The 21,736-nt window shown below is 51.5% G+C and overlaps 1 protein-coding gene across 2 annotated transcripts in view; it reads left to right on the top strand.

Moving 5' to 3' along the window:
• The window catches only part of Kif5a (kinesin family member 5A), a 43,101-nt gene extending 22,051 nt beyond the window's left edge, over nt 1–21,050 (top strand). Inside the window, exons 8-29 of one of the 2 annotated variants that reach the window (XR_012908597.1) lie at nt 54–178; nt 3,386–3,490; nt 3,622–3,770; nt 3,881–4,029; nt 4,907–5,082; nt 6,742–6,810; nt 7,515–7,721; nt 8,001–8,147; nt 9,516–9,704; nt 10,121–10,238; nt 10,565–10,629; nt 10,733–10,842; nt 11,430–11,531; nt 12,306–12,366; nt 12,562–12,633; nt 12,762–12,866; nt 13,430–15,393; nt 15,585–15,738; nt 16,005–16,084; nt 16,516–16,543; nt 16,967–17,078; nt 18,435–18,590. Coding sequence is in view for 1 of the 2 variants with exons in the window: in XM_075954064.1 (XP_075810179.1) it covers nt 54–178; nt 3,386–3,490; nt 3,622–3,770; nt 3,881–4,029; nt 4,907–5,082; nt 6,742–6,810; nt 7,515–7,721; nt 8,001–8,147; nt 9,516–9,704; nt 10,121–10,238; nt 10,565–10,629; nt 10,733–10,842; nt 11,430–11,531; nt 12,306–12,366; nt 12,562–12,633; nt 12,762–12,866; nt 15,177–15,393; nt 15,585–15,738; nt 16,005–16,084; nt 16,516–16,543; nt 16,967–17,045 (2,507 nt within the window). In the remaining variant the exon portion in view is untranslated. Of the gene's footprint in view, nt 1–53; nt 179–3,385; nt 3,491–3,621; nt 3,771–3,880; nt 4,030–4,906; nt 5,083–6,741; nt 6,811–7,514; nt 7,722–8,000; nt 8,148–9,515; nt 9,705–10,120; nt 10,239–10,564; nt 10,630–10,732; nt 10,843–11,429; nt 11,532–12,305; nt 12,367–12,561; nt 12,634–12,761; nt 12,867–13,429; nt 15,394–15,584; nt 15,739–16,004; nt 16,085–16,515; nt 16,544–16,966; nt 17,079–18,434 lie in introns of both variants that reach the window. The other variant, XM_075954064.1, reaches the window with a different exon arrangement.
• Nucleotides 21,051–21,736: the final 686 nt, after the last annotated feature.

Genomic DNA, 21,736 nt, shown 5'->3' with positions numbered 1-21,736 from the left:
TGCAGCGCCGCAGGGGTTGGTAGGTAGAGGACCTTGCTTCCCTGTTCCTGCAGATATGAACGAGCACAGCTCTCGGAGCCATAGCATCTTCCTCATCAACATCAAGCAGGAGAACATAGAGACTGAGCAGAAGCTCAGCGGGAAGCTGTACCTTGTGGACCTGGCCGGGAGCGAGAAGGTTGGGAATTTGGGGAAGGTGGGGGGTGGGCTGAAAAGGAATCCTTGGGGGAAGGTTTGCCTTTCTAAAAGTTAAATTTGAGACTGGGTAGTGGTCTTTAATCCCAGCACTTGGGAGTCACGGGCATGTGGATCTCTGTGAGTTCAAGGCCAGCCTGGTCTACAGGATGAGTTCCAGGACAGCCAGGGTTACACAAAGAAAGCCTGTCTCAAAAGCCAGAAAACAACAAAAACAAAGCAAAACAAACAAACAATAAAAAACAAAAATTAAATAAAAAAAAACACATTTGGCTGTTAGTGGTGGTGATGCTCCTTTCCTCCCAGCACAACACCGGAGGAACAGGCAGATAGTACGTCCCTCCCCCGCTCCCCCATGGCACAGTAATAAGCAAATATTTTTACCACTAAACTAATTCCCAGGGAAATGGCTCAAAGGTGGAGCACTTGCTGGGCAAGCCTGGGGACCTGAGCTCAGATCTCCGCAAGTCACACAAGGCCAGGCAGGTGCCTCGGGTCTGCAATTCTAGGGCTCCTACAGTTAGGGGGAGCTGCTGTGTGCAGAGTGAGCAGCCAAGGGACCCAGCCTTAAAGTGACGACCGACACCTGAGGTTGTCCTTTGACCCCACACACGCTATGACATACACCTGACCACACACACGCTATGACATACACCTGACCACACACGTGCCGTGACATACACCTGACTGCACACACGCTATGACATACACCTGATCACACACATGCCGTGACATACACCTGACCACACACATGCCGTGACATACACCTGACTGCACACATGCTATGACATACACCTGACCACACACGCTATGACATACACCTGACCGCACACATGCCGTGACATACACCTGACCACACACATGCCGTGACATACACCTGACTGCACACATGCTATGACATACACCTGACCACACACATGCCGTGACATACACCTGACTGCACACATGCTATGACATACACCTGACCACACACGCTATGACATACACCTGACCGCACACATGCCGTGACATACACCTGACTGCACACACGCTATGACATACACCTGACCACACACGCTATGACATACACCTGACCACACACATGCCGTGACATACACCTGACTGCACACGCGCTATGACATACACCTGACCACACACGCTATGACATACACCTGACCACACACATGCCGTGACATACACCTGACTGCACACACGCTATGACATACACCTGACCACACACGCTATGACATACACCTGACCACACACATGCCGTGACATACACCTGACTGCACACATGCTATGACATACACCTGAGGTTGTCCTCTGAATGCACACATGCTGTGACATACACCTGATCACATGCATATTGTGACATACACCTGACCACACACATGCCGTGACATACACCTGAGGTTGTCCTCTGACCACACACATGCCGTGACATACACCTGAGGTTACCCTCTGACCACACACATGCCATGACATGCTTATGCTTTCCCTTAGCCTGTCACATGTCATACCATAGACATACATGCGCACACACACACACAAAGGCACACACACATTTATAATCCAGGGCTGGGAGCATACTTCTTTGGTAGAGTGCCATCTGAGCAGGACTAAGACCTCGCGTTTGATGTCTCTCTAGCAATGTAAAGCAGGATGTACTGCTGCATGCCTGGTATCCCAGCACTTGAGGGATGGCAGTAGGAGGATCAGACGTTCAAGTTCATCCTTAACAACATAGGAGTCTGACTAGCCTGGACGAGCCACCTTGGCTGGGGGATTGCTAAGGTGCTAACTTTGCCAGCAGAAGGACCTGAGTTCAGTCTACAGCAGCCATGTAAAACCAGAACATGGTGGCGCATGCCTGTAGTTCCAGCACCGGGGAGGTGGAGACAGGTCCTGGGACACGCTGGCCAGCTAGCATAGCTAACCAGAACATTCCCTGTCCCATCAAGAGACCTTGACTAAAAAAAAAAAAGTGGGGGCTGGAGAGATGGCTCAGCGGTTAAGAGCATTGCCTGCTCTTCCAAAGGTCCTGAGTTCAATTCCCAGCAACCACACATGGTGGCTCACAACCATCTGTAATGAGGTCTGGTGCCCTCTTCTGGCCTTCAAGCATACACGCAGAAAGAATATTGTGTACATAATAAATAAATAGATAGATAGATAGATAGATAGATAGATAGATAGATAAATATTTTAAAAAGCAAGGTGACAATTTCTGAAGAGCAACACCCAAGTTGACCTCTGACCTTTGCGCGTCTGTGCACCTGCAAAACACAAAACACAGAACAATCCTGAGTCGGGCGTGGTGGTCATGTCTGGAACCCTGAAGTCAGGCCGGAACAAGGTGAACATGAGTATCAAGCAAGCCCGGGTTACATAGTGAGTCTCGGAGCCCTCACTCCCAAACAATCCAGCGGGTTTAGTTTCCTCTCAAGACCCTTCACTGTCGCTACTGCCACGTTCTAGAACGTTTTTTATTACCCAATGGTTACTTCCCATTTTCCCCACCCACCCATCCCCTGCAAACCACTGGTTTACCCTCTGGCTTTGAATATCTCATATAAATGATAGTATATAACCTATCTATACTATCATGGTCGGGGCGTCTGCAAGAGAGTTCACGGGAATGCAGGAAGGGTCTTTCTTTTTTATTTATTTATTTATTTATTAAGGATTTCTGCCTCCTCCCCGCAACCGCCTCCCATTTCCCTCCCCCTCCCCCGATCAAGTCCCCCTCCCTCATCTGCTCGAAGAGCAATCAGGGTTCCCTGACCTGTGGGAAGCCCAAGGACCACCCACCTCTATCCAGGTCTAGTAAGGTGAGCATCCAAACTGCCTAGGCTCCCCCAAAGCCAGTACGTGCAGTAGGATCAAAAACCCACTGCGATTGTTCCTGAGTTCTCAGTATTCCTCATTGTCCGCTATGGTCAGCGAGTCCGGTTTTATCCAAGGCTTTTTCAGACCCAGGCCAGCTGGCCTTGGTGAGTTCCCGATAGAACATCCCCATTGTCTCAGTGTGTGGGTGCACCCCTCGCGGTCCTGAGGTCCTTGCTCGTGCTCCGTCTCCTTCTGCTCCTGATTTGGACAGGAAGGTTCTTTCTGATCCTGGCTGAGCATCCCTCTTTTTGGGCTTGGCTCTTCCTAGTGGAAACAGTGTTTCGGCTCTTCCCGACATGCTTGTCTCCTAACTCCCTGACAGGTCAGCAAGACCGGAGCAGAGGGGGCTGTGCTGGACGAGGCCAAGAATATCAACAAGTCGCTGTCGGCCCTGGGAAACGTGATCTCCGCCCTGGCTGAGGGCACTGTAAGTGTTCCCTAGGTCACCGCCACCCCTCAACCTCTTCTCCATCTCATGCCCCAGTCCATGGCTGTTCAGTCCCCAGGGAGAATCGCTAGCCTCTGTTCCCCTCATTTGTGGTCTGTCTCCTGCTCTAGAAAAGCTACGTGCCGTACCGTGACAGCAAAATGACGCGGATTCTTCAGGACTCCCTGGGAGGAAACTGTAGGACCACCATGTTCATCTGCTGCTCACCGTCCAGCTACAATGACGCGGAGACAAAGTCTACCCTGATGTTTGGGCAGCGGTCAGTGTCGGGGTCCCCAGAGGGGTCCCAGGTCATATCCCTTACCATCCCCACCCCGTCACCAGAGAACAATGTGAGTCTCATCTTTGCTTCTTTTTTCTTCAACTCAGGGCAAAGACTATTAAGAATACTGCCTCAGTGAATCTGGAGCTGACGGCTGAGCAATGGAAGAAGAAATACGAGAAGGAGAAGGAGAAGACCAAGGCCCAGAAAGAGACCATCGCAAAGCTGGAGGCCGAGCTGAGTCGGTGGCGCAATGGTTAGAGAGGGACCCCCATGGGAGTAGAGGCAGCCGGTGGTACAATGGTTAGAGAGGGACCCCATGGCAGTAAGAGGCAATGGTGGCGCAATGTTTGGAGAGGGACCCCATGGGGGTAAGAGGCAGTGGTGGTGCAATGTTTGGAGAGGGATCCTCTGCACCCACCCCCATGGGAGGTAAAGTAAGATGTGTGGCTTAGGAACAGCCTAGTCTGGGAGTGTTTAGGGCCAGCAACAATCTCTAGGAAGCGAGGCTGTGTTTCCAGAAATGCAGAGGAACAGTTGTGAAGAAACTGATTATCTACCAAGATCCTCCAAAGATGGAGAGGCCTGAGGGCCTGCAGATCCTGGCTCTGAGGACTCGGGGAGAATGGATTTAAGCATGAGGCTGTCTCTTCTCCACCTGTAGCCACTTTTCTCAGTGCTGTGTGACATGACACCTAAGGGAAGTAACTTAAGGGCGAGGGCGTCTACTCTGGCTCACAGTCTGAGGGTGCAGGAGCCTGAGGTGGCTGCCCACGTGGCACCTGCAGTCAGGAAACAGATGAGAGCTGGTGTTCCACTTGTGACTTCCTTTTCCTCTGGACACCAGTCATGGAATGGTGCTACCACATTTAAGGTGGACCTGCCCGGTGCTGCCTACGTTTAAGGTGGACCTGCCCGGTGCTGCCCACGTTTAAGGTGGACCTGCCCGGTGCTGCCTACGTTTAAGGTGGACCTGCCCGGTGCTGCCCACGTTTAAGGCGGATCTGCCCACTTGAACTAACTCAGTGTGGAAACGCCCTCATAGACATCCAGAGCTTTGTCTCATGCTGGATGCTGTTAAGTTGGTAATATCAGCCATCACACTGTCTTTTCTTTCCTTCTGTCCCTGTCAGGAGAGAATGTGCCTGAGACCGAGCGCCTGGCTGGGGAGGACTCAGCTCTGGGAGCCGAGCTGTGTGAGGAGACTCCTGTGAATGACAACTCATCCATCGTGGTCCGCATCGCACCCGAGGAGAGGCAGAAGTATGAGGAAGAGATCCGCCGCCTCTACAAGCAGCTTGACGACAAGGTGCAGGCAGTTGGGCAGGGTGACAGGCTCGCTTGTGGCGGCAGGATGGCTCAGTAGCAGGGACAGGTGCTTGCTGCCAAGCCCGATGACCTAAAGGAGAGAACCGACCCCCCACATGTTGTTTTCTAGCCCCACATGAGCATCGGGGCACACACATGCGCTCATGCACACACCACACAAACACAAGAACACTGTAATTTTTTAAAACATTGCTTTGTGCCACCATTATGATGTGGAAAATAAGTTTTAAAAACAGAAGAAAATGGAAGAGACTGATCAGCTCTTATCTAGAGATAACGCTGCTAATATCTTACTGTTCTTTGTGCATTGTGTAACTGAGGTATACAGGGGAGGTGATTTGCATCTTATTTTCCTTTCTTATAGATAGTCTCATATTTTAGGTGAGGCCCAAACTCTTGGTTCTCCTGGCTCAGCCTCCTAGGTGCCAGCATCCTGACCAGTTCGGGTTTTTTTAGTTGGCATTACATCACATAGTTTTAACAATTCTTCATAACAATATCTGTTTAGGGCTAAGGGTATAGCTTAGTTGGTAGGGCGCCTGCCTGGCGTACACAAAGAAAGCCCTAAGTCCAATCCTCAGCACCATATAATACTAGGCATGGTGGCACATGCCTGTAATCCCAGCACACAGTGGAGGCAGCATATCAGAAATCGAGGTCACCCTCAGCCTCGTAGGAAGTTTGAGGCCAGCCTGGAAACTGTCTGAGAAAGTTTCTTTTAAATAGATGTCTATGTCTGAGAATTCGTTTATCAAAATGTATTTGGTTGTTATGGATAAACATTTGCTTTTGAGACTGGAGAGATGGCTCAGCAGTTAAGAGCACTGCCTGCTCTTTCAGAGGACCTGGGCTTGATTCCCAGCACCCACATGGCAGCTCACAACTTTCTGTAACTCATGTTTTAGGAGATCTGATGTCCTTTTCTGGCACTGCAGGTACACAGACATAGGCAGACATAGTACATATACATACATATATATAATAAAAATAATAATGTAAAAAGTAAACACTGTACACACACACACACACACATATCCATCTATATATTTAGAGAGAGAGTTTGCTTTTAAGCCAGGTGTGGTATTCCTACCTATAATCCCAGTACCACAAGACTGAGGCAGGAAGACAGGAAGATTGGGAATTTGAGTCCAATATACTTCTAGGCCAGCCTGGACTACATGGTAGACCCTGTCTCAATACACACATGCACAGAGGTCCTGGCCAAGGTGGCACATGCCTATAATCCCAACACCTGTTAGGCTGAGACAGGGATCAGAGTTCGAGGCCATTTGCAGCTACAGAGACATGTAGAGTTAAAGACCAGCCTTAGGTACATGAGACCCTGTCTCAAGAAGTACCCCAATTTTTCATTAGTTTTTTTTTAATGCTTTTAAATGATGTGACCAGACTGGAATGCTACCATGAGGGTTTAGGCTAAGGATGTGAACATGGAGACTTTTGCTGGGTACTGCCCTTGTCCCAAAGGAATTGCAAAGTGAAGTTCTGCCTTCCTTTTGGTATGCAAGCTTCCCAACTCAAAGCAGCACTCTGATTTTTCTGTGATCTCGCTTCTTCCTCTGGTCCCAGCACTCTAAAATGGGCGAAGTAGTCCCTTACCATCCCCTCTCGCCTCTGACAGGACGATGAGATCAACCAGCAGAGCCAGCTCATTGAGAAGCTGAAGCAGCAGATGCTGGACCAGGAAGAGGTAACAGCTAGAGTGAGGGGCTGAGGGTGTGGATGTTCAGTTGGCAGAGTGTGGTCTTAGCATGAAGCCGGGTGGTTGATCCCCAGCACAGAGTAAACCAGATGAGGTAGCACACACCTGTAATCTGCTGAGCGCCAATAATGAGGATAAAAGTTCAAGGTTATTCTTAGCTACAAAGACTTGGATACATGAAACTTTATTTAAAAAAAAAAGTGGGTGGCATTCTACTTTATTGACTAATGACACATGGAAATACTTGTAATCTGGAAATTTAGGAGGTCAAGTTAGGAAGATCAGAGTTCAAGGCTAACACAGGCATTGGTGGTGCATGCCTTTGATCCAAACACTTGGGAGACAGAGGCAGGTGGATCTCTGAATTTGAGTCCAGTCTGGTCTACATAGTGAGTTTCGGGACAGCCAGACTACACAGAGAAACCCTGTCTGAAAAAACAAACAAAGTAACTAAAAAGAGTTCAAGCCTAGTTGTTGCTACATAGTAGCCAGCCAGGTTATTCTTGCGGTCCAGACGATGGCGTCCAGGTGCTTTTCCATTTTGGATAATGAAGCCTGATGCTCACATCTCCCTGATTCATACTTTAAGCGTGTGCCAGGCGAGTGTGGGAATTCAGCTCTCATAGACCTAGGGGCTCAAGAGGCAATCCCTGACCGAGTGTGTTCTCACACGCTCTGCCTCTTCCTCAAAGCTGCTGGTGTCTACTCGGGGAGACAATGAGAAGGTCCAGCGGGAGCTGAGCCACCTGCAGTCAGAGAACGACGCTGCTAAGGACGAGGTGAAGGAAGTCCTGCAGGCCCTGGAGGAGCTGGCAGTCAACTACGACCAGAAGTCGCAGGAGGTGGAAGAGAAGAGCCAGCAAAACCAGCTGCTGGTGGACGAGCTGTCCCAGAAGGTGGTAAGTGGCTGGCAAGTAGCCCGAGGGCGCCCTAACCTGGGAACACCTCTGCTTCCCGCCACTGTGCGGTACGGCTCCTCCTGCACAGGTGTCCAGTGTGCTGATGCCCTCCCCTGCCCTGCCTCTGCAATTTGCCCTTCTCTCTTCCAGAGGCTTCTGCAGGGTCTGTATTCTCTCCATAGAAGCCCTCAGAGTCTTACATGATATGAGAGGCTCTGCTGAAGCTGGGAAGGGGAGCAGGAGGATGGCAATGGTAGTGACCTTAGGGGCTGTCCCTAGGCCACCATGCTGTCCCTGGAGTCTGAGCTACAGCGACTCCAGGAGGTCAGTGGACACCAGCGGAAACGGATTGCTGAGGTACTCAATGGGCTGATGAAGGACCTGAGCGAGTTTAGTGTCATCGTGGGCAACGGTGAGATTAAGCTGGTAAGTCGGGAGAGAAGGCGGTGTTGTTCAGGGTGCTCTTGCTCTGTGCTCTGGGCACTGGAGAGAGAGACATGGTGGGACAGCCCATCCTTCTGGGGTACTGAGGAAGGCGGGTCAAAGAGCCTTGATACGTCCCCTTCCCAGAGCCAAATGTGCTGTCACACACCTGTGACCCCAGCGTTTGGGAGCCTGAGGCAGGGAAAACAAGAGTTCTAGGGCAGTCTGGGCAAGCAAGATCCATTTTTTTTAAGTTAACAAAAGAAGGGGCTGTGCCTCAGATACAGAAATACAGAGAATTATAGAGCAACTGAGAAGACACATTCTAAAGGGTTCACACACAGACTACAGAGAGAGATTTCTGTGGCAAGATCTAGAGGTGACACAGAGGGTGGGGGATGACATCTATGCATAAGAAAAATACCTGTTGGAGGCCGGGTGATGATGGTGCAAGATGCATTTAATCCCAGCACTCAGAGGCAGAGGCAGGCGGATCTCTGTGAGTTTGAGTCCAGCCTGGTCTATATAGCGAGTTCCAGGACAGCCATGGCTACACACAGAATCCCTGTCTAGAAAAACAAACAAACAAAAACCCAAACCAAGAAAGAAAAAAAAAAAAGACCTGTGTGGGGTTATCCACAAAAGAAAGTCCAGCTGGGAATAGGGCGTGCAGCTGTAATGCCAGTCCTCGGGAGGCTGAGACAGGCGAAGCATGTAATCCCAGGGGTTTGGGGCTGGCAAGGGCAATGTAGCAAACCAAAGAAGACTGGTTGATGTTTAAGGTGGAGGGAAGACTCTCCGGATCCAGCCTCTGAATGTCAGAGGAGACTTCGAAGTGAAACATTAGTTGCTAGGAGCCTTGTCTTAGGGCCACAATGGCTGTGATGAAACACTGTGACCAAAAGCGATGGGGGTGGGAGGGGAGGGTCTGTCTGGCTTACATATTCCAAGTCACAGTCCACTGAGGGAAGCCAAGACAGGGAGGCAAACCTGGAGGCGGGAGCTGATGCAGAGGCCACGGAAGAGCCTTGCTTTACTGACAGCCTTAGCCAGTTTATAGCACCCACAACCACCAGCCCAGAGATGGCCCCACCCACAATGGGCTGGGCCCTCTCCCGTCAATCACTAATTAAGAAAATGCCTTACAAGCTTGCCTACCGCTGGATTTTATGGAGGCATTTTTTTTTTCAATGAAGATTCTAGCTCATGTCAAGCTGGCACAAAACAAGCCAGCACAGGCTGTCAAAAGGTACTCAGGAACCGGGGCTTCCTTGAGTACCCGCAAAGGCGTGTGATTCAGGCAAAGGGTGAAGGATGTAGATGCACCCTTTCTGCCTCAGAAGCAGCTCTCCCCCCTCTGCCCACCCTCAGCCAGTGGAGATCAGCGGGGCCATCGAAGAGGAGTTCACCGTGGCCCGACTCTACATCAGCAAAATCAAATCGGAGGTCAAGTCTGTGGTGAAGCGGTGTCGGCAGTTGGAGAACCTGCAGGTGGAATGTCACCGCAAGATGGAGGTGACTGGCAGGGAGCTGTCATCCTGCCAGCTGCTCATCTCACAGGTGAGCGTCTGAGGATGAGCGCCCAAGAGTGAGAGAGGCTATTCTGCGGTGTAGGAAAGCTCCCGGCCCGATGTTGGTTCTCTGAGTTCGAGGGCAGCCCGAGCTACACAGAGAAACCCTGTCTCAAAAAAACAAAATGAAATCCTCCCAATGCCCACCTTGATGTCAGTGTCTTGGGTCAGTGGGGATCAAAGACTGAACATCTGGGGTGCTGGTGGGGAGGATCCAGACCAAAGAGGTGAAACTCGGGGGGTACTATCCTTTGACCTGATTGTCTGAAGGAAGAGTCTCCATAGGAACGGACCCTGACCTCGAATCCTCGTAGGAAGTGCAGCAGGGGTAGGGGCGGCTGCAGTTCACAGCGTGGGACCCTTATACCCTCCGTTTCCTTTCTGCCATCCACCTTCTCTTACCAGCATGAGGCCAAGATCCGTTCGCTTACGGAATACATGCAGAGTGTGGAGTTGAAGAAACGGCACCTGGAAGAATCCTATGACTCCCTGAGCGATGAACTAGCCAAGCTTCAGGCGCAGGGTGAGGCCCTCCCAGGTCTATCCCAGCCGTCCTTGGAGATGAGGTCCCAGAAGGGACTGGGAAGCAAAGTTATACACTATCAGGAAGAAGAGACCTGATAGCCTCTCGCTTGACATTGGCTTGAGTTCCCAGTTTCAACTCATGTGCTTCTTAACATGTAGCCTGGCTTTGCATGTAGCTTGTTGTGCACAAACCACAGACCCTCTGTTGTCCTCCATCCCTGATAAGTCACACTGGACTGTCCCAACCCAGAATGTCCCTAGACACCCATCCCCTGTGGCCTGGAGCTCTGCCATCATGAAGCTGTCTTCCTCTCTTTCGCTTAGAAACTGTGCATGAAGTGGCCCTAAAAGACAAGGAACCGGACACACAGGACGCAGAGGAAGTGAAGGTGAGCCGGGATGCTGTGGGGATGGTGTGTTTGGCAAGGCCAGGATTGTGCTGACTGTCAGCTGGAGAGGCTGGCTCTGAGCATAGGCTTGGGTCCTTTGCAGAAGGCCCTGGAGCTGCAGATGGAGAATCACCGTGAGGCCCATCACCGGCAGCTGGCCCGCCTCCGGGATGAGATCAATGAGAAGCAGAGGACCATTGATGAGCTTAAAGAGTAAGGGTCCTAGGGGTGGCTCCAGTGTCCCTCCAGTCCCCTCATCTCGCCTTAGCCACTCCAGTGATCCTTCAGGATCTTTAATGTCCAAGGTCATTTCCTCAACAATGACACACTTCAGAGCCCAACTTCAAGAGACTCAGGAAGGTCTGGAGAGATGACTCAGTGGTTGAGAGCACTGGCTGCTCTTCCAGAGGTCCTGGGTTTAATTCCTAGCACCCACATAGTAACCCACAGCCATTTGTAACTTCAGTCCCAGGGGATTCAACACCCTCTTCTGGCCTCCTCAAGTACCAGGCAGACATGTAGCACAAAGACACACAGACAGACGAAACACCCATACACATAAAAACCAAATCAAATAAAAAAAAAAAAAGACCCAAGAAGGAATTAGCCTGTCCTCGAGGCTTTTGTAATTGGAGTACTCAGGGTCCCATGCTGACCTGAAAACATAGCCGGTGTCTGTAACCATACCTAAGGGCAGGAGCATCAAGTCTCACTGGGACATCCTTAGACTGATGTGTGAGAGGCGGGACTTCCCTTTTCTCCCGTGTCTCTCATCTCTTCTGTGCCCCCGCCCTCCCTAGCCTGAACCAGAAGCTGCAGTTGGAGCTGGAGAAGCTGCAGGCTGATTATGAGAGGCTGAAGAACGAAGAGCACGAGAAGAGCGCCAAACTGCAGGAGCTGACGTGAGTGAGGCGTTCGCTGGCAGGCGGGCGAGCGGGCCGGGAACTGTGAGGCAGACAGGCGCAGAGATGCAGGATGCTTAGGTAGACTGGCGGGCTGGGAACTGATGCAGACAGGTACAGAGATGCAGGATGCTCGGATGGACTGGCGGGCAGGCCCGGAACTGATGCAGACAGGTGGCGCAGAGATGCAGGATGCTCGGGTGGACTGGCGGGCGGGCCGGAACTGATGCAGACAGGTGGCGCAGAGATGCAGGATGCTCGGGTGGCCTTTGTGAGGACAGTCACAGGAAGCAAGCATGAAGGGGTGGGGAGAAAGGCCAGGAGATCAGCAGCCTGACTGCTAGCCAGGCTGGGTGTAGTGGCGCATGCCTTTAATCCCAGCACTCTGGAGGCAGAGGCAGGCCTATCTCTGGAGGCAGAGTTCAAGGCCAGCCTGGTCCACAGAGTGAGTTCCAGGACCGCCAGGGTGATTAGTATGAAAATCAGGCTTTGAAGCAGTATGGTATGGTCTCAAGAAACTTAGCACGTGGCTATGTTACATGCATAAAAAAGAGTTAGCAATAATGAACACCTGAATTTTATCTGTAAATAACAGAATCACAGCTTTTCACAAAATTACCTCCTAGCTCTCTTTACATATTCCTTTCTGATGGTTGCATTGAGAACACGAGTAATCTTTGTAAGGAACAACGGCAGAGATAAAATGAACTGTAGGGAAAGGAGATCCTGAGGGGTCTTCCTTGTCCATCCCTCCCCTTGTTTCTCTTGTTACAGATTTCTGTACGAGCGACATGAGCAGTCCAAGCAGGACCTCAAGGGGCTGGAGGAGACAGTTGTGAGTGGCTTCCCCCCTGTGACAAACCAACAGAGGCGGCGACGCCAGTCCTCCTCAGTTCTTCCTTCTGTTTCTCCTGCCCCCCTCACCGCAGTCTGTGGCCCAGATTGTAACAGACTGTTTGACTATAGACCGTAGACCATTGTGGAGGTGAAGGCAGACTCAGTAGCCCCAATTTTGAATTATCCTTTGCAGGCCCGGGAACTCCAGACCCTCCACAACCTTCGCAAGCTGTTCGTTCAAGACGTCACGACTCGAGTCAAGAAAGTGAGTGCCGTCCTCAAGTCTCACCAACCCTGTGGCCTCCTCCCCTACTCCGGGTTCTCCAGTTCTGTCCCCTGTGGGGTGGGTTTGGGTCAGGCCAGCCATATCTTCCCTCCCTTCCCTCTAACCAGAGTGCAGAAATGGAACCCGAGGACAGTGGGGGGATTCACTCCCAGAAACAGAAGATCTCCTTTCTTGAGAACAACCTGGAACAGCTTACAAAAGTTCACAAACAGGTAAGTGTTCAGAAGCCGAGGCCAGGCCCCTGTGATAGCCAAATCCTGAAAGGCCGCTTGGATTGGGGAAGCAGGCAGTCCTTAGCTTTCTCTTCCGGTTCTCTGATTCCCTTCTTGGCATCTCATCTGGGTCCACACGCACACTGACCGCTGCTCTGTGCCCATTCTCCCTTCTTCAAAGTTTCAGCCCATCTTTGCTTAAAGAGGCTGAATTGTGTGGAAGAGGCACAGGGGCTATAGCTTCAGAGGAGGGCTGTGAGGTCGCACTGAGCAGAACTCTGCCTAGCCTGCACACAGCCCCACAGGGTAATCTCTAGCACTACGGTGGGGCTGGGGTCAGGGTATAATAGTTCCAGACTTCAGGGATATAAGAAATTCAAGGTAATTGGGCTTTATTCTTAGCAAACAACAGCAACAACTCCATTTGCCTACCTGGGGCAGGTATGCAGGACATTAAATGAGGTTCTCCACATGACCCAACCAGGCCAGTGGGGGCCGGTCAGAACCCCTGCACTGAGTTGCTGCCTCTCTGTCCCCTGCTTGCCATTGCCGCTGCTCTGTAGTTGGAAGCCTGGGTTTCCAAGGTATGGGCTGGCTGGGTGGGTGGAAGGGCGATGCAGAGGAGTAAGGACAGGAAATGTTTGGGGTGTCCACAGCAGAAGCATCCGCGGCCACGTCAAGGAGCCAACCACTTAACAGTTGGTCGGGCTCTTTGATTCATAAAGCAAGTCCAGCCTAATTCATCCCCTCCCTCCCAAGTTCTCCTCTAGCCACACGCTCACTAGCCAAGCTCACCTTTTCCTCCCAGCCTGTGTGGTGCCCAGGCCACACAGGAAAGACTCAGTAAAGTGCATCCTTTTGAAAACTTACCAAACCCGACTTAGGCATAGCCTGCTGGGTTTGGGTTTGGATCTGCTGAGGGCTAAAATATTATCTTTCCTTATCTTACTGTGAAGTGGTAAAACACCTTTACCGAAAAGTTTAATGACAGCGTGGAAATTAAAAAAAATAAAATAAAAGACCGCAGGTGGGGGCGTGGCCTATCTGAGAGTCCTTGCAGGGTTTGCATAAAGCTCAACCCCAGTACATAGCAAAGTATGGCGGCACAGGCCTGTGATCCGAGCGCTTGAGAAGCTAGGGTCTGAGGGCAGCCAGGGCTATGTAGTGAGTTCTAGGCCAGCCGGGGCTACATAGTATGACCCCCGTCTTTTTACCTTCCTTCCTTCCTTCTCCCATCCCTCCCTCCTTCTCTCCCTCCCTCCCTCTTTCCCTCCTCCCATCCTACCTTTCTTTCTCCCTTCTCTTTCTGCCTGCCTCCTTTTTCCCTCCTCAAATCCCCTGCTTCTGCTCTAAGTCCCAAACTCCAAATATCGCTCCCCTAAAGGACAGACAGGACAAATGACGCAAGTCTATGCAGGAAGTAGGGTTGTTGAAATTCAGTGATGCCACAGTTAACCAGTTAACCTAAACCAGCAGTACAGTGTGACCTGATAATGCCTAAATGCCTACAGCTGAACAGAGGTCCTAGCTCTCGCCTGTCCCTTTCCCCACTGTGTTCTCTGCTATGCTGAACAGCCTGACTGCCCCCAGCCACCCCACCCCCCACTCCTGATTCACAAGACCTTGCCCCTTAGTAGTCTCAAGTCGTGCCCCCCCCCCCCCCCCCCCCCGTCATAGTGCAGACCCTGCCAGAGGATCTATGGGCTTTCTCTGGCTGCAAAGTGGTTGCTATCACACTCCAGTTTAATTTAAGTGGGGTTTGGGAGATTGGCCCGGGAGGTCCTCGGACGCGAAGGTAACGAGCACAAATGTTTGTGCGATCCGATCGCAAACATTTTCTTTCCTTCCTGGAGACTCCGTGTGTGGCTGTGAGGGGGTCCCGGATTCGAGCTTCCGCCCCTGCTCTGCACCCCACTCACCTGCACGGCTCAGCCATGCCCACCCTGTCACGTGCTCTTGCTTTGCTGCTGTTTGCATGCTCAGAGCCTGCTGCTCCCCACTGGGGCCCTGGAGCTGTTGCCCCGCACAGGCTGTGACCTACAGTGGAGGGGATTGTCTAGGGGGATGGAACCTGAGATATGGCTATAGGAGGAGGTTTTCGCCTAGAAAAACGCTGTAGGAAGCAGGAAGGAACGGAATAGAACTGAGTATTACCTAAAGGGAAGGAAGGAGAAGGTCTCTCAAGGAAATGACACGGTCCTGATTTTTCTTTATCCTCTCTCTTCGCGCTCAACCCCCACACTCCACTGGGCGACTCTATTTTGGGTCATGGCTTTTCTCTCGGCTTCTTCTGTCTGGCTCACTCCACAGCTGGTACGTGACAATGCAGATCTGCGTTGTGAGCTTCCTAAATTGGAAAAACGACTTAGGGCTACGGCTGAGAGAGTTAAGGCCCTGGAGGGTGCACTGAAGGAGGCCAAGGAGGGCGCCATGAAGGACAAGCGCCGGTACCAGCAGGAAGTGGACCGCATCAAGGAAGCCGTGCGGTACAAGAGCTCCGGCAAGCGGGGCCATTCTGCCCAGATTGGTGAGTGAATGCCAGTAGGCGAGACCATCTCCTACCCGGAGCAAATCCAGCCAGTTCCTCAGTGCTTGCTTCTAGCCCTAACCTTCCTGCCAGAGGATGGTAAAGTCATTTTGCTGGGGTTGCCCTTAGGGACCAGAGGAAACACAGGGTAACCAACAGCCTCCTCACAGTTCTTGTCTTCTCTTTTGTAGCTAAGCCTGTGAGGCCTGGCCACTACCCAGCCTCCTCACCCACCAACCCCTATGGCACCCGGAGCCCCGAGTGTATCAGTTACACCAACAATCTCTTCCAGAACTACCAGAACCTGCACCTGCAGTCTGCACCTAGCTCCACCTCAGATCTGTAGTGAGTGACCATGGGTGTGGCTTGGAGTTCCGGTCCAGGCCGTCTGACAGGGTGGTGTCAGCTCTGGCTTATTTAAGTTTAATTATTTTCCTGTCACGTGACTTCTGACCCTTTTCTCAGCTCTCCACACGTGCTTAGGAGATGGGTGCTCTCTTCCCCATCTCCGAGACTGTCTGCTTCCTTCCCAGGGATGGACTGGAAGTGTGGGCCTGGTGGTCCTCAGAATGGTTAGAATACAGGCTGTGTCTCTATTCTGTTCCTTCCAGCTTTGCAAACTCCTGTGCCAGCAACGGAGCCACATCCGGTGGCCCCTTAGCTTCCTACCAGAAGGCCAACATGGACAATGGTGAGTGACAAAAATCCAGTCTATGGGGTCCCTGGGGCAAATTGAGGGCTGTTTATGGCAGACACTAACAGACCCTTGTCCACACCAGGACATCAGATTAAAGATAATGCCAGGAATGGAGCCAGTGGCAGGGCACTTGCTTAGAGTGGTTGCTGCCCGGCATCCCGTTCCTGGTTCAGGGCAGGAAGGGTGGGGAGGATAGGGGCATCCACTTGGGCCCACTCTCTGAGCCTTAGTCTTATGTAGATGTCCAGCCTAAACCGGGCTGGCCTGGAACTCAGAGATGCACCTGCCTCTGCCTCCAAATGCTCGGGCCCCATGGGTACAGCTTTGTGTAACTGAGGATAGGGTGCCCCATGGGAAGGGTTTGTGGAGTCTGTTCCTTGCATCAGCCTTTTCTAACTGTGTGCTCTCAATGGTGGTCTCTCCAGGAAATGCCACAGATATCAACGACAACAGGTACCCAGACACCACTAACCTGGGCTTCTCTTGGTGGGACCAGAAAAAGTGAATAACATTTCTCCCTTTGGGCTTCCCTGGAGTCTTGTGGGGAGGGAGGAGGAAATGAGGCTCATCCCCCACCCCCAAGCCGCTATCCCCTCCAGGTCTAAGCCCCTCCCACTCCGGGCACAAGCCCCTCCCGCTCCGGGCATAAGCTCCTCCCACTCCAGGTATAAGCTCCTCCCCACTCTAGGTCTAAGCCCCTCCCACTCATTAGGACTCCTGGGGAAGAATGCCTGGTAACTGGTATTTTCTCTCCTACCTTTGGGGAACTTTCTGACCTTGGGCAGGTCCTTAGTTTGGGAGGAGCACGCATCTTTCCTGCCCTGCCGTGGTTATCTCCTAGGCAGGACCATTTCTGACGTGTGTGTCTTTCTCCAGGAGTGACCTGCCATGCGGCTACGAGGCTGAGGACCAGGCCAAGCTTTTCCCTCTCCACCAAGAGACAGCAGCCAGCTAACTCCCATTCCTGGCTACATATCTGCACTTCCAGGTAGCCTAGGCAATTCCCCTCTTTGGCCCTGGTCTCTTCCCGTCTGGCCATGCCTCTTCTGTTTCTTTTCTTTTTATAGTGTGTGTGTGTGTGTGTGCGCGCGCGCGCGCGCGCCCGTGTGTGTATGTGCACCTTATTTTCTGAAACAAGGTCTCTCACTGAAACTGGAGCTTGCTGTTCTGGTTGGACTGCTGGTCGCTCACCCCCACCCCTACCCCCCTTTCTGCCTGTTTCTGTCCCCCAGTGCTGGTTTTATGTGTGTGCTGGGGATCTGAACACAGTTCTCTTCCCTACACAGAAGCACCTTATGACTGAGCCATCTCCCCAGCACCTCCCCTCTTTATTTTTTCTTAAACCATCTCAAAACTTTTCAACTTCTGCTTAGCCTGGCACAGTGGCACAAGCCTATAGTCCTAGCACTCAGACAGAGGCAGGAGGATTATGGGTTAGTGAGATCCTGTATCAACAACAAACAGAAGGATTTACTAAGAACCCCAAATCACACATCAGTTCATGCTTTCCCTTATGGAGGTTACCTCCAACCCTGACCTCTCATGTACCTTGGCGCTACCCTTCAGTTCTGGCGGTAACTGCAGTACTGATTTCCACCACTAGGGGTAGCTCACACATTTAGAAAAATTGCATAAGCTTGCCAACAGCTACAGCAACAGGAGAGCTTGGGAGAACATCCCATCAAGCCTCCGCCTCCACCATAAAATAACCTTAGACACATGGAGATGCTTTGAGCTAAGATGCCTCTTGTCACGATGTCTGCTTTATTCTTGTGTACTATTCCTAGATCTGCATATGCTACCAAAGACTTTGCTGTCTGACTCTTGGTCCCTCTAGCTAGTGACATTGGTCCTCTCCATACTGTTCACTGAAAATGAAAACCAACTGCCTCCAGTCTCCAACCCCTCCAGCTTCCATGCCTCCTTCTTGCCAGGAGTTTCCCCACCCCCTTGTTCCTGGTGTCCCCAGGCTTCCTGTCATGGTTGCTTTAAACCCCAGGTGGCCAGTGGGACCTATTTTGTTGTCCATGTCAGATCCTTGCGGACTAGGATCGAGAGCAAATGGCCAGTCTCTTGCTGGGCTGTACCAGGCCAGGCACCTCCCAGGTTTGGTCCAGGCAGAAAAGCATAGGAAAGAGAGAACTGGAATGGAGAAAGAGGATGCTGGGAGAATTGGGATGGAGAAGCAGGGGTTGGTCTGGCTGAGAGTGGGGGTGGATGGGGTTGGCTTGTCGGTGTTAAAGGGACAGAACTGTAAACCAATGTGTGTGCCAATACTGTCTGTTCTGACACAGAGCCTGGGCTCCGGCTGGCTCCTCATGCCTTCTTTCTCTTTCTTCCCCAGTTTCTAAGAGGGACTGAGGCCTCTTCTCTCAGCATGCTGCAAAACCTGTGGTCTCTGATACTAGCTCCCTCCCCAGCCCGTGTTGTTGGACTGTCGATGTCTCCTCCCTCATACTCTGTACTCTGTATCTATATACCAGAAGCTGCTGCTGCTGCTGCTGCGTCTCCTCTGTTCTTCTCTCTCAGTAGCTGGTGATGTATTTAGCAGGTTGTAAGCATAGTCTCCCCTCCTCGTTCAGCATTAGGGAGGAGGGGAGTGTCTTCTTCTTTCTTCCATATGCTTGTTTCTTACACCGAGTGATGTTAGTCACCGAGTAGAGGTCACAAGATGATCACGGAAACGCGGGAACTAGGAGAGCACGCTCCTTCTCGCTCACAAACACACATGTACATGCATACACACACAGTGTACATACAAAGCCTTAAGCAGAAGAATGTCTTAGCATCTACGAAAAGAGAGAAACAGAACACCCCCCCTCTTTACACAGAGCACAGGGGAGGACCCAGCAGAAGGGTTGCTAAATTGCCCCCCATCCTCCCTTCACCTGAGGCAGGAGATTGTGGGTGTTCACTTCGGACCTGTGAAGTCTGCCTTTTGCTGCCTTCTCCCCCAAACTGAGAGCACGGACTGTTCAAGGGACTCTTTCCCTTCCTGGCCCAAACCTCTTTTGATACTTTCTACTCTAGCTATCAGAACCAGAACTTAGAGTTGACTTAAAAACTATATTCTGAAAAGTTGAGAAGGCGGACCTCTGAGAAAGGGCCGCTCGTCTGTCTGGGCCAATAGTTACAAGGAAGCGGAGTTAGAGCGGCGGGTTCCCTGGGTCTGGGGCGTGGACAGGCTGAGGGCTACCATGTGTTTTTCTATCGCAGTGCCCTCGGGTTGAAGTTTTGAGCTCATTCTTTCTCCCTTTTGGGCTGCACTTGCTTCCCACCTCCGACTCTGGTTTGGGGCTTCCAGTTCACTGACGTAACAGCTGTTTCTAGCCGCCTTCCCTTCGAGCTGGAGTCTGGCTCTTTCCCAACATGCCTTCTTCCCCAGCACAGAGTTCCTTTGGGAATCTCCATCTGGTACTAAGTGCACTTTAAAGATGGGGCAGGGGTAGGAGATACGGCGTAGGGGAAACAGCTTCCCCAGCACATGAAAAAGCCGCGCTTCTGACCCCCAGTACCTCACAAGAAAAGCCAGGGATGGTGGCTTTCACTTGCGAGTGTTGCTCTCAGGAAGCCGAGGTAGGAAAACTGCTAAATTTGAGGCTAGCCTGGACTATGGAGTCAGTTCCAGGATAGCTTGAGCTACGGTGAGAAACCCTGTCTCAAAACAAAACAAAGAAGAAAAAGGAAAGGGACAGATGAGATTTTTCAGAAGTAACAGAGGCAGAAGGCCTGAACCTAGTCCCCTCCCTACAGCCGTTCTCAGCACTCAGGTCCTCTCCTCTCCAGCAGTCGAGGGGACATTACTTTAATTCAGATGGTCCTTTCCTCCCATCGGCTAAGGTGGTTTTCCGGATAACTGCAGGAATGAAGGTCACCACCCAGCTAAGCCAAGCAATACAGCCGAGCATCCAGATACCCGGTCTTTCCCCGGGGTGGGAGACCAGGCCACCGCGACAGAAGGGTGTGCCCTGTCTGCCAGCTTCAGAGCTGGAGGCAAGACTGTGGATGGCTGGACGGCAGCTGGTACACGGGGGCTGTAGTGGTTGTGACTCCTCCAAGGGGACGTTTCTGCTCTTTACCTGTTAAAGAATGGCAGAGATGAAGACAGCCTCAGAGCGGTGTGGGGGAAGTCCAGAGCGGCGGTCTTCAGTTTTTCAAAGTCAGTCTTATGTAGGAAGGCGTAAAAAGTAAGCCAGGGCTTTGGTGGTGGCTCAGGGGTTCTGCACTGGCCTTTGATACTTAATGTGACAAAGCTAAGGGTCCCATCTTTTCTGGTACTGCAAAAACCAGGAAAAACCCCAAATGATAAATAGTTCAAGCTTGGGAAGTTTATCTTTTCCTACTCCTCCCCGCCCCCAGGGCAAATATGCTCAATTAGTTGAAGGGCCCCAAATAGCCCTAAGCGTGTAGGAATCCCTTATTTTCAAGAGGGGTCCAATGTGGTTTCCCTACCCTGAAACCACAACTCCAAAGAGACAACAGGTGGGACATATGAGTCACTGTCTCGGACCCAGTGGGCAAAGGAGGAAGACGGCATCCTGTCTGTGACTCCGTGCCAGCGGAACACCTGAGAATCTGAGGGAGTTTGTGTAAGCTTGCCACCAGACGATTCTTTCCAAACACAAGGAAACGTTGAGTGTCCACAGCAGAGCAGACGACGGGAGGGGTGGCGTATCCTTCCACAGCCTTCTCTTCGGCACTATGTAAGGGAATACTACTTGCTTATGTTAGCCAGAAACAGCCCCTTTACCAGGAACTTCTCACCACACTCTCCCTCCTTCCGTTCACCGCATCCCCTTCAGACAGCCAGGTCACCAAGAGGGCCACCTGGCCCGCCCACCCACATCTGCCAAAATGTTGCATGCCAGCGTGGAAGACAGACCAAATTGCACAAATCCCAGTGTGTATTTACTTGGTGGACACAGATACCTTTAAAATAAAATAAATCCAATGACGGCTATGTTGTTGCTTTTTTTTAAAAAGCGTTTGTGTGTGTGTGTTTATAAGTGTTTTGCGAGCACGTATGTCTGTGTGCCGTGTGCGTGCCTGGTGCCCTCAAGAGGCTAGAATGGGGCACCAAATCCTCGAGAACTGGAGTTACAGGTGGTTGTAAGCTGTGGTACGGGTGCTAAAAACTGAGCCCAGGTCCTCTCTTAACCACGGGATTATCACGCTAACCCAGTGTAGTGGTTTGAACGAGAATGGACCCTATAGCCTCATATGTTTGAATACTTGGTCCCCAGTTGGTGTAGCTGTTTGGGAAGGATTAGGAGGTGTGGCCTTGTTGGAGGAGGTTGTCACTGAGGGCTGCCTTTAAGGTTTCAAAAATGCACAGCATTCGGTTCTGTTAGCTCTCTCTGCCTCGTGCTTGTGGATCTGATGTCGTCTCAGTTCCTGCTCCAGCACCATGCCTGCCTGCCTGCCTGCTTCCACACTCCCTGCTTTGATGGTCACGAACTCTAACCCACTGGAACCACACACCCCAAACTAAATGTTTCTTTTGTAAGTTGCCTTGGTCATAGTGTTTTGTTACATCAATAAAAACGTAACAGAGACACTCTTTTTATTTACTGAGACAGGGTCTCATGTGGCCCAGCAGCCTCAAACCCCGCTGTGTTTCAGAAACTGACCTTGAACTCCTGACCC

This window comes from Microtus pennsylvanicus, chromosome 20 (genome assembly GCF_037038515.1).
Source record: "Microtus pennsylvanicus isolate mMicPen1 chromosome 20, mMicPen1.hap1, whole genome shotgun sequence".
Taxonomy (NCBI): domain Eukaryota; kingdom Metazoa; phylum Chordata; class Mammalia; order Rodentia; family Cricetidae; genus Microtus; species Microtus pennsylvanicus.
Note: the sequence above shows the minus strand (reverse complement) of the source record. Positions and strands in the feature narration are given on the sequence as shown.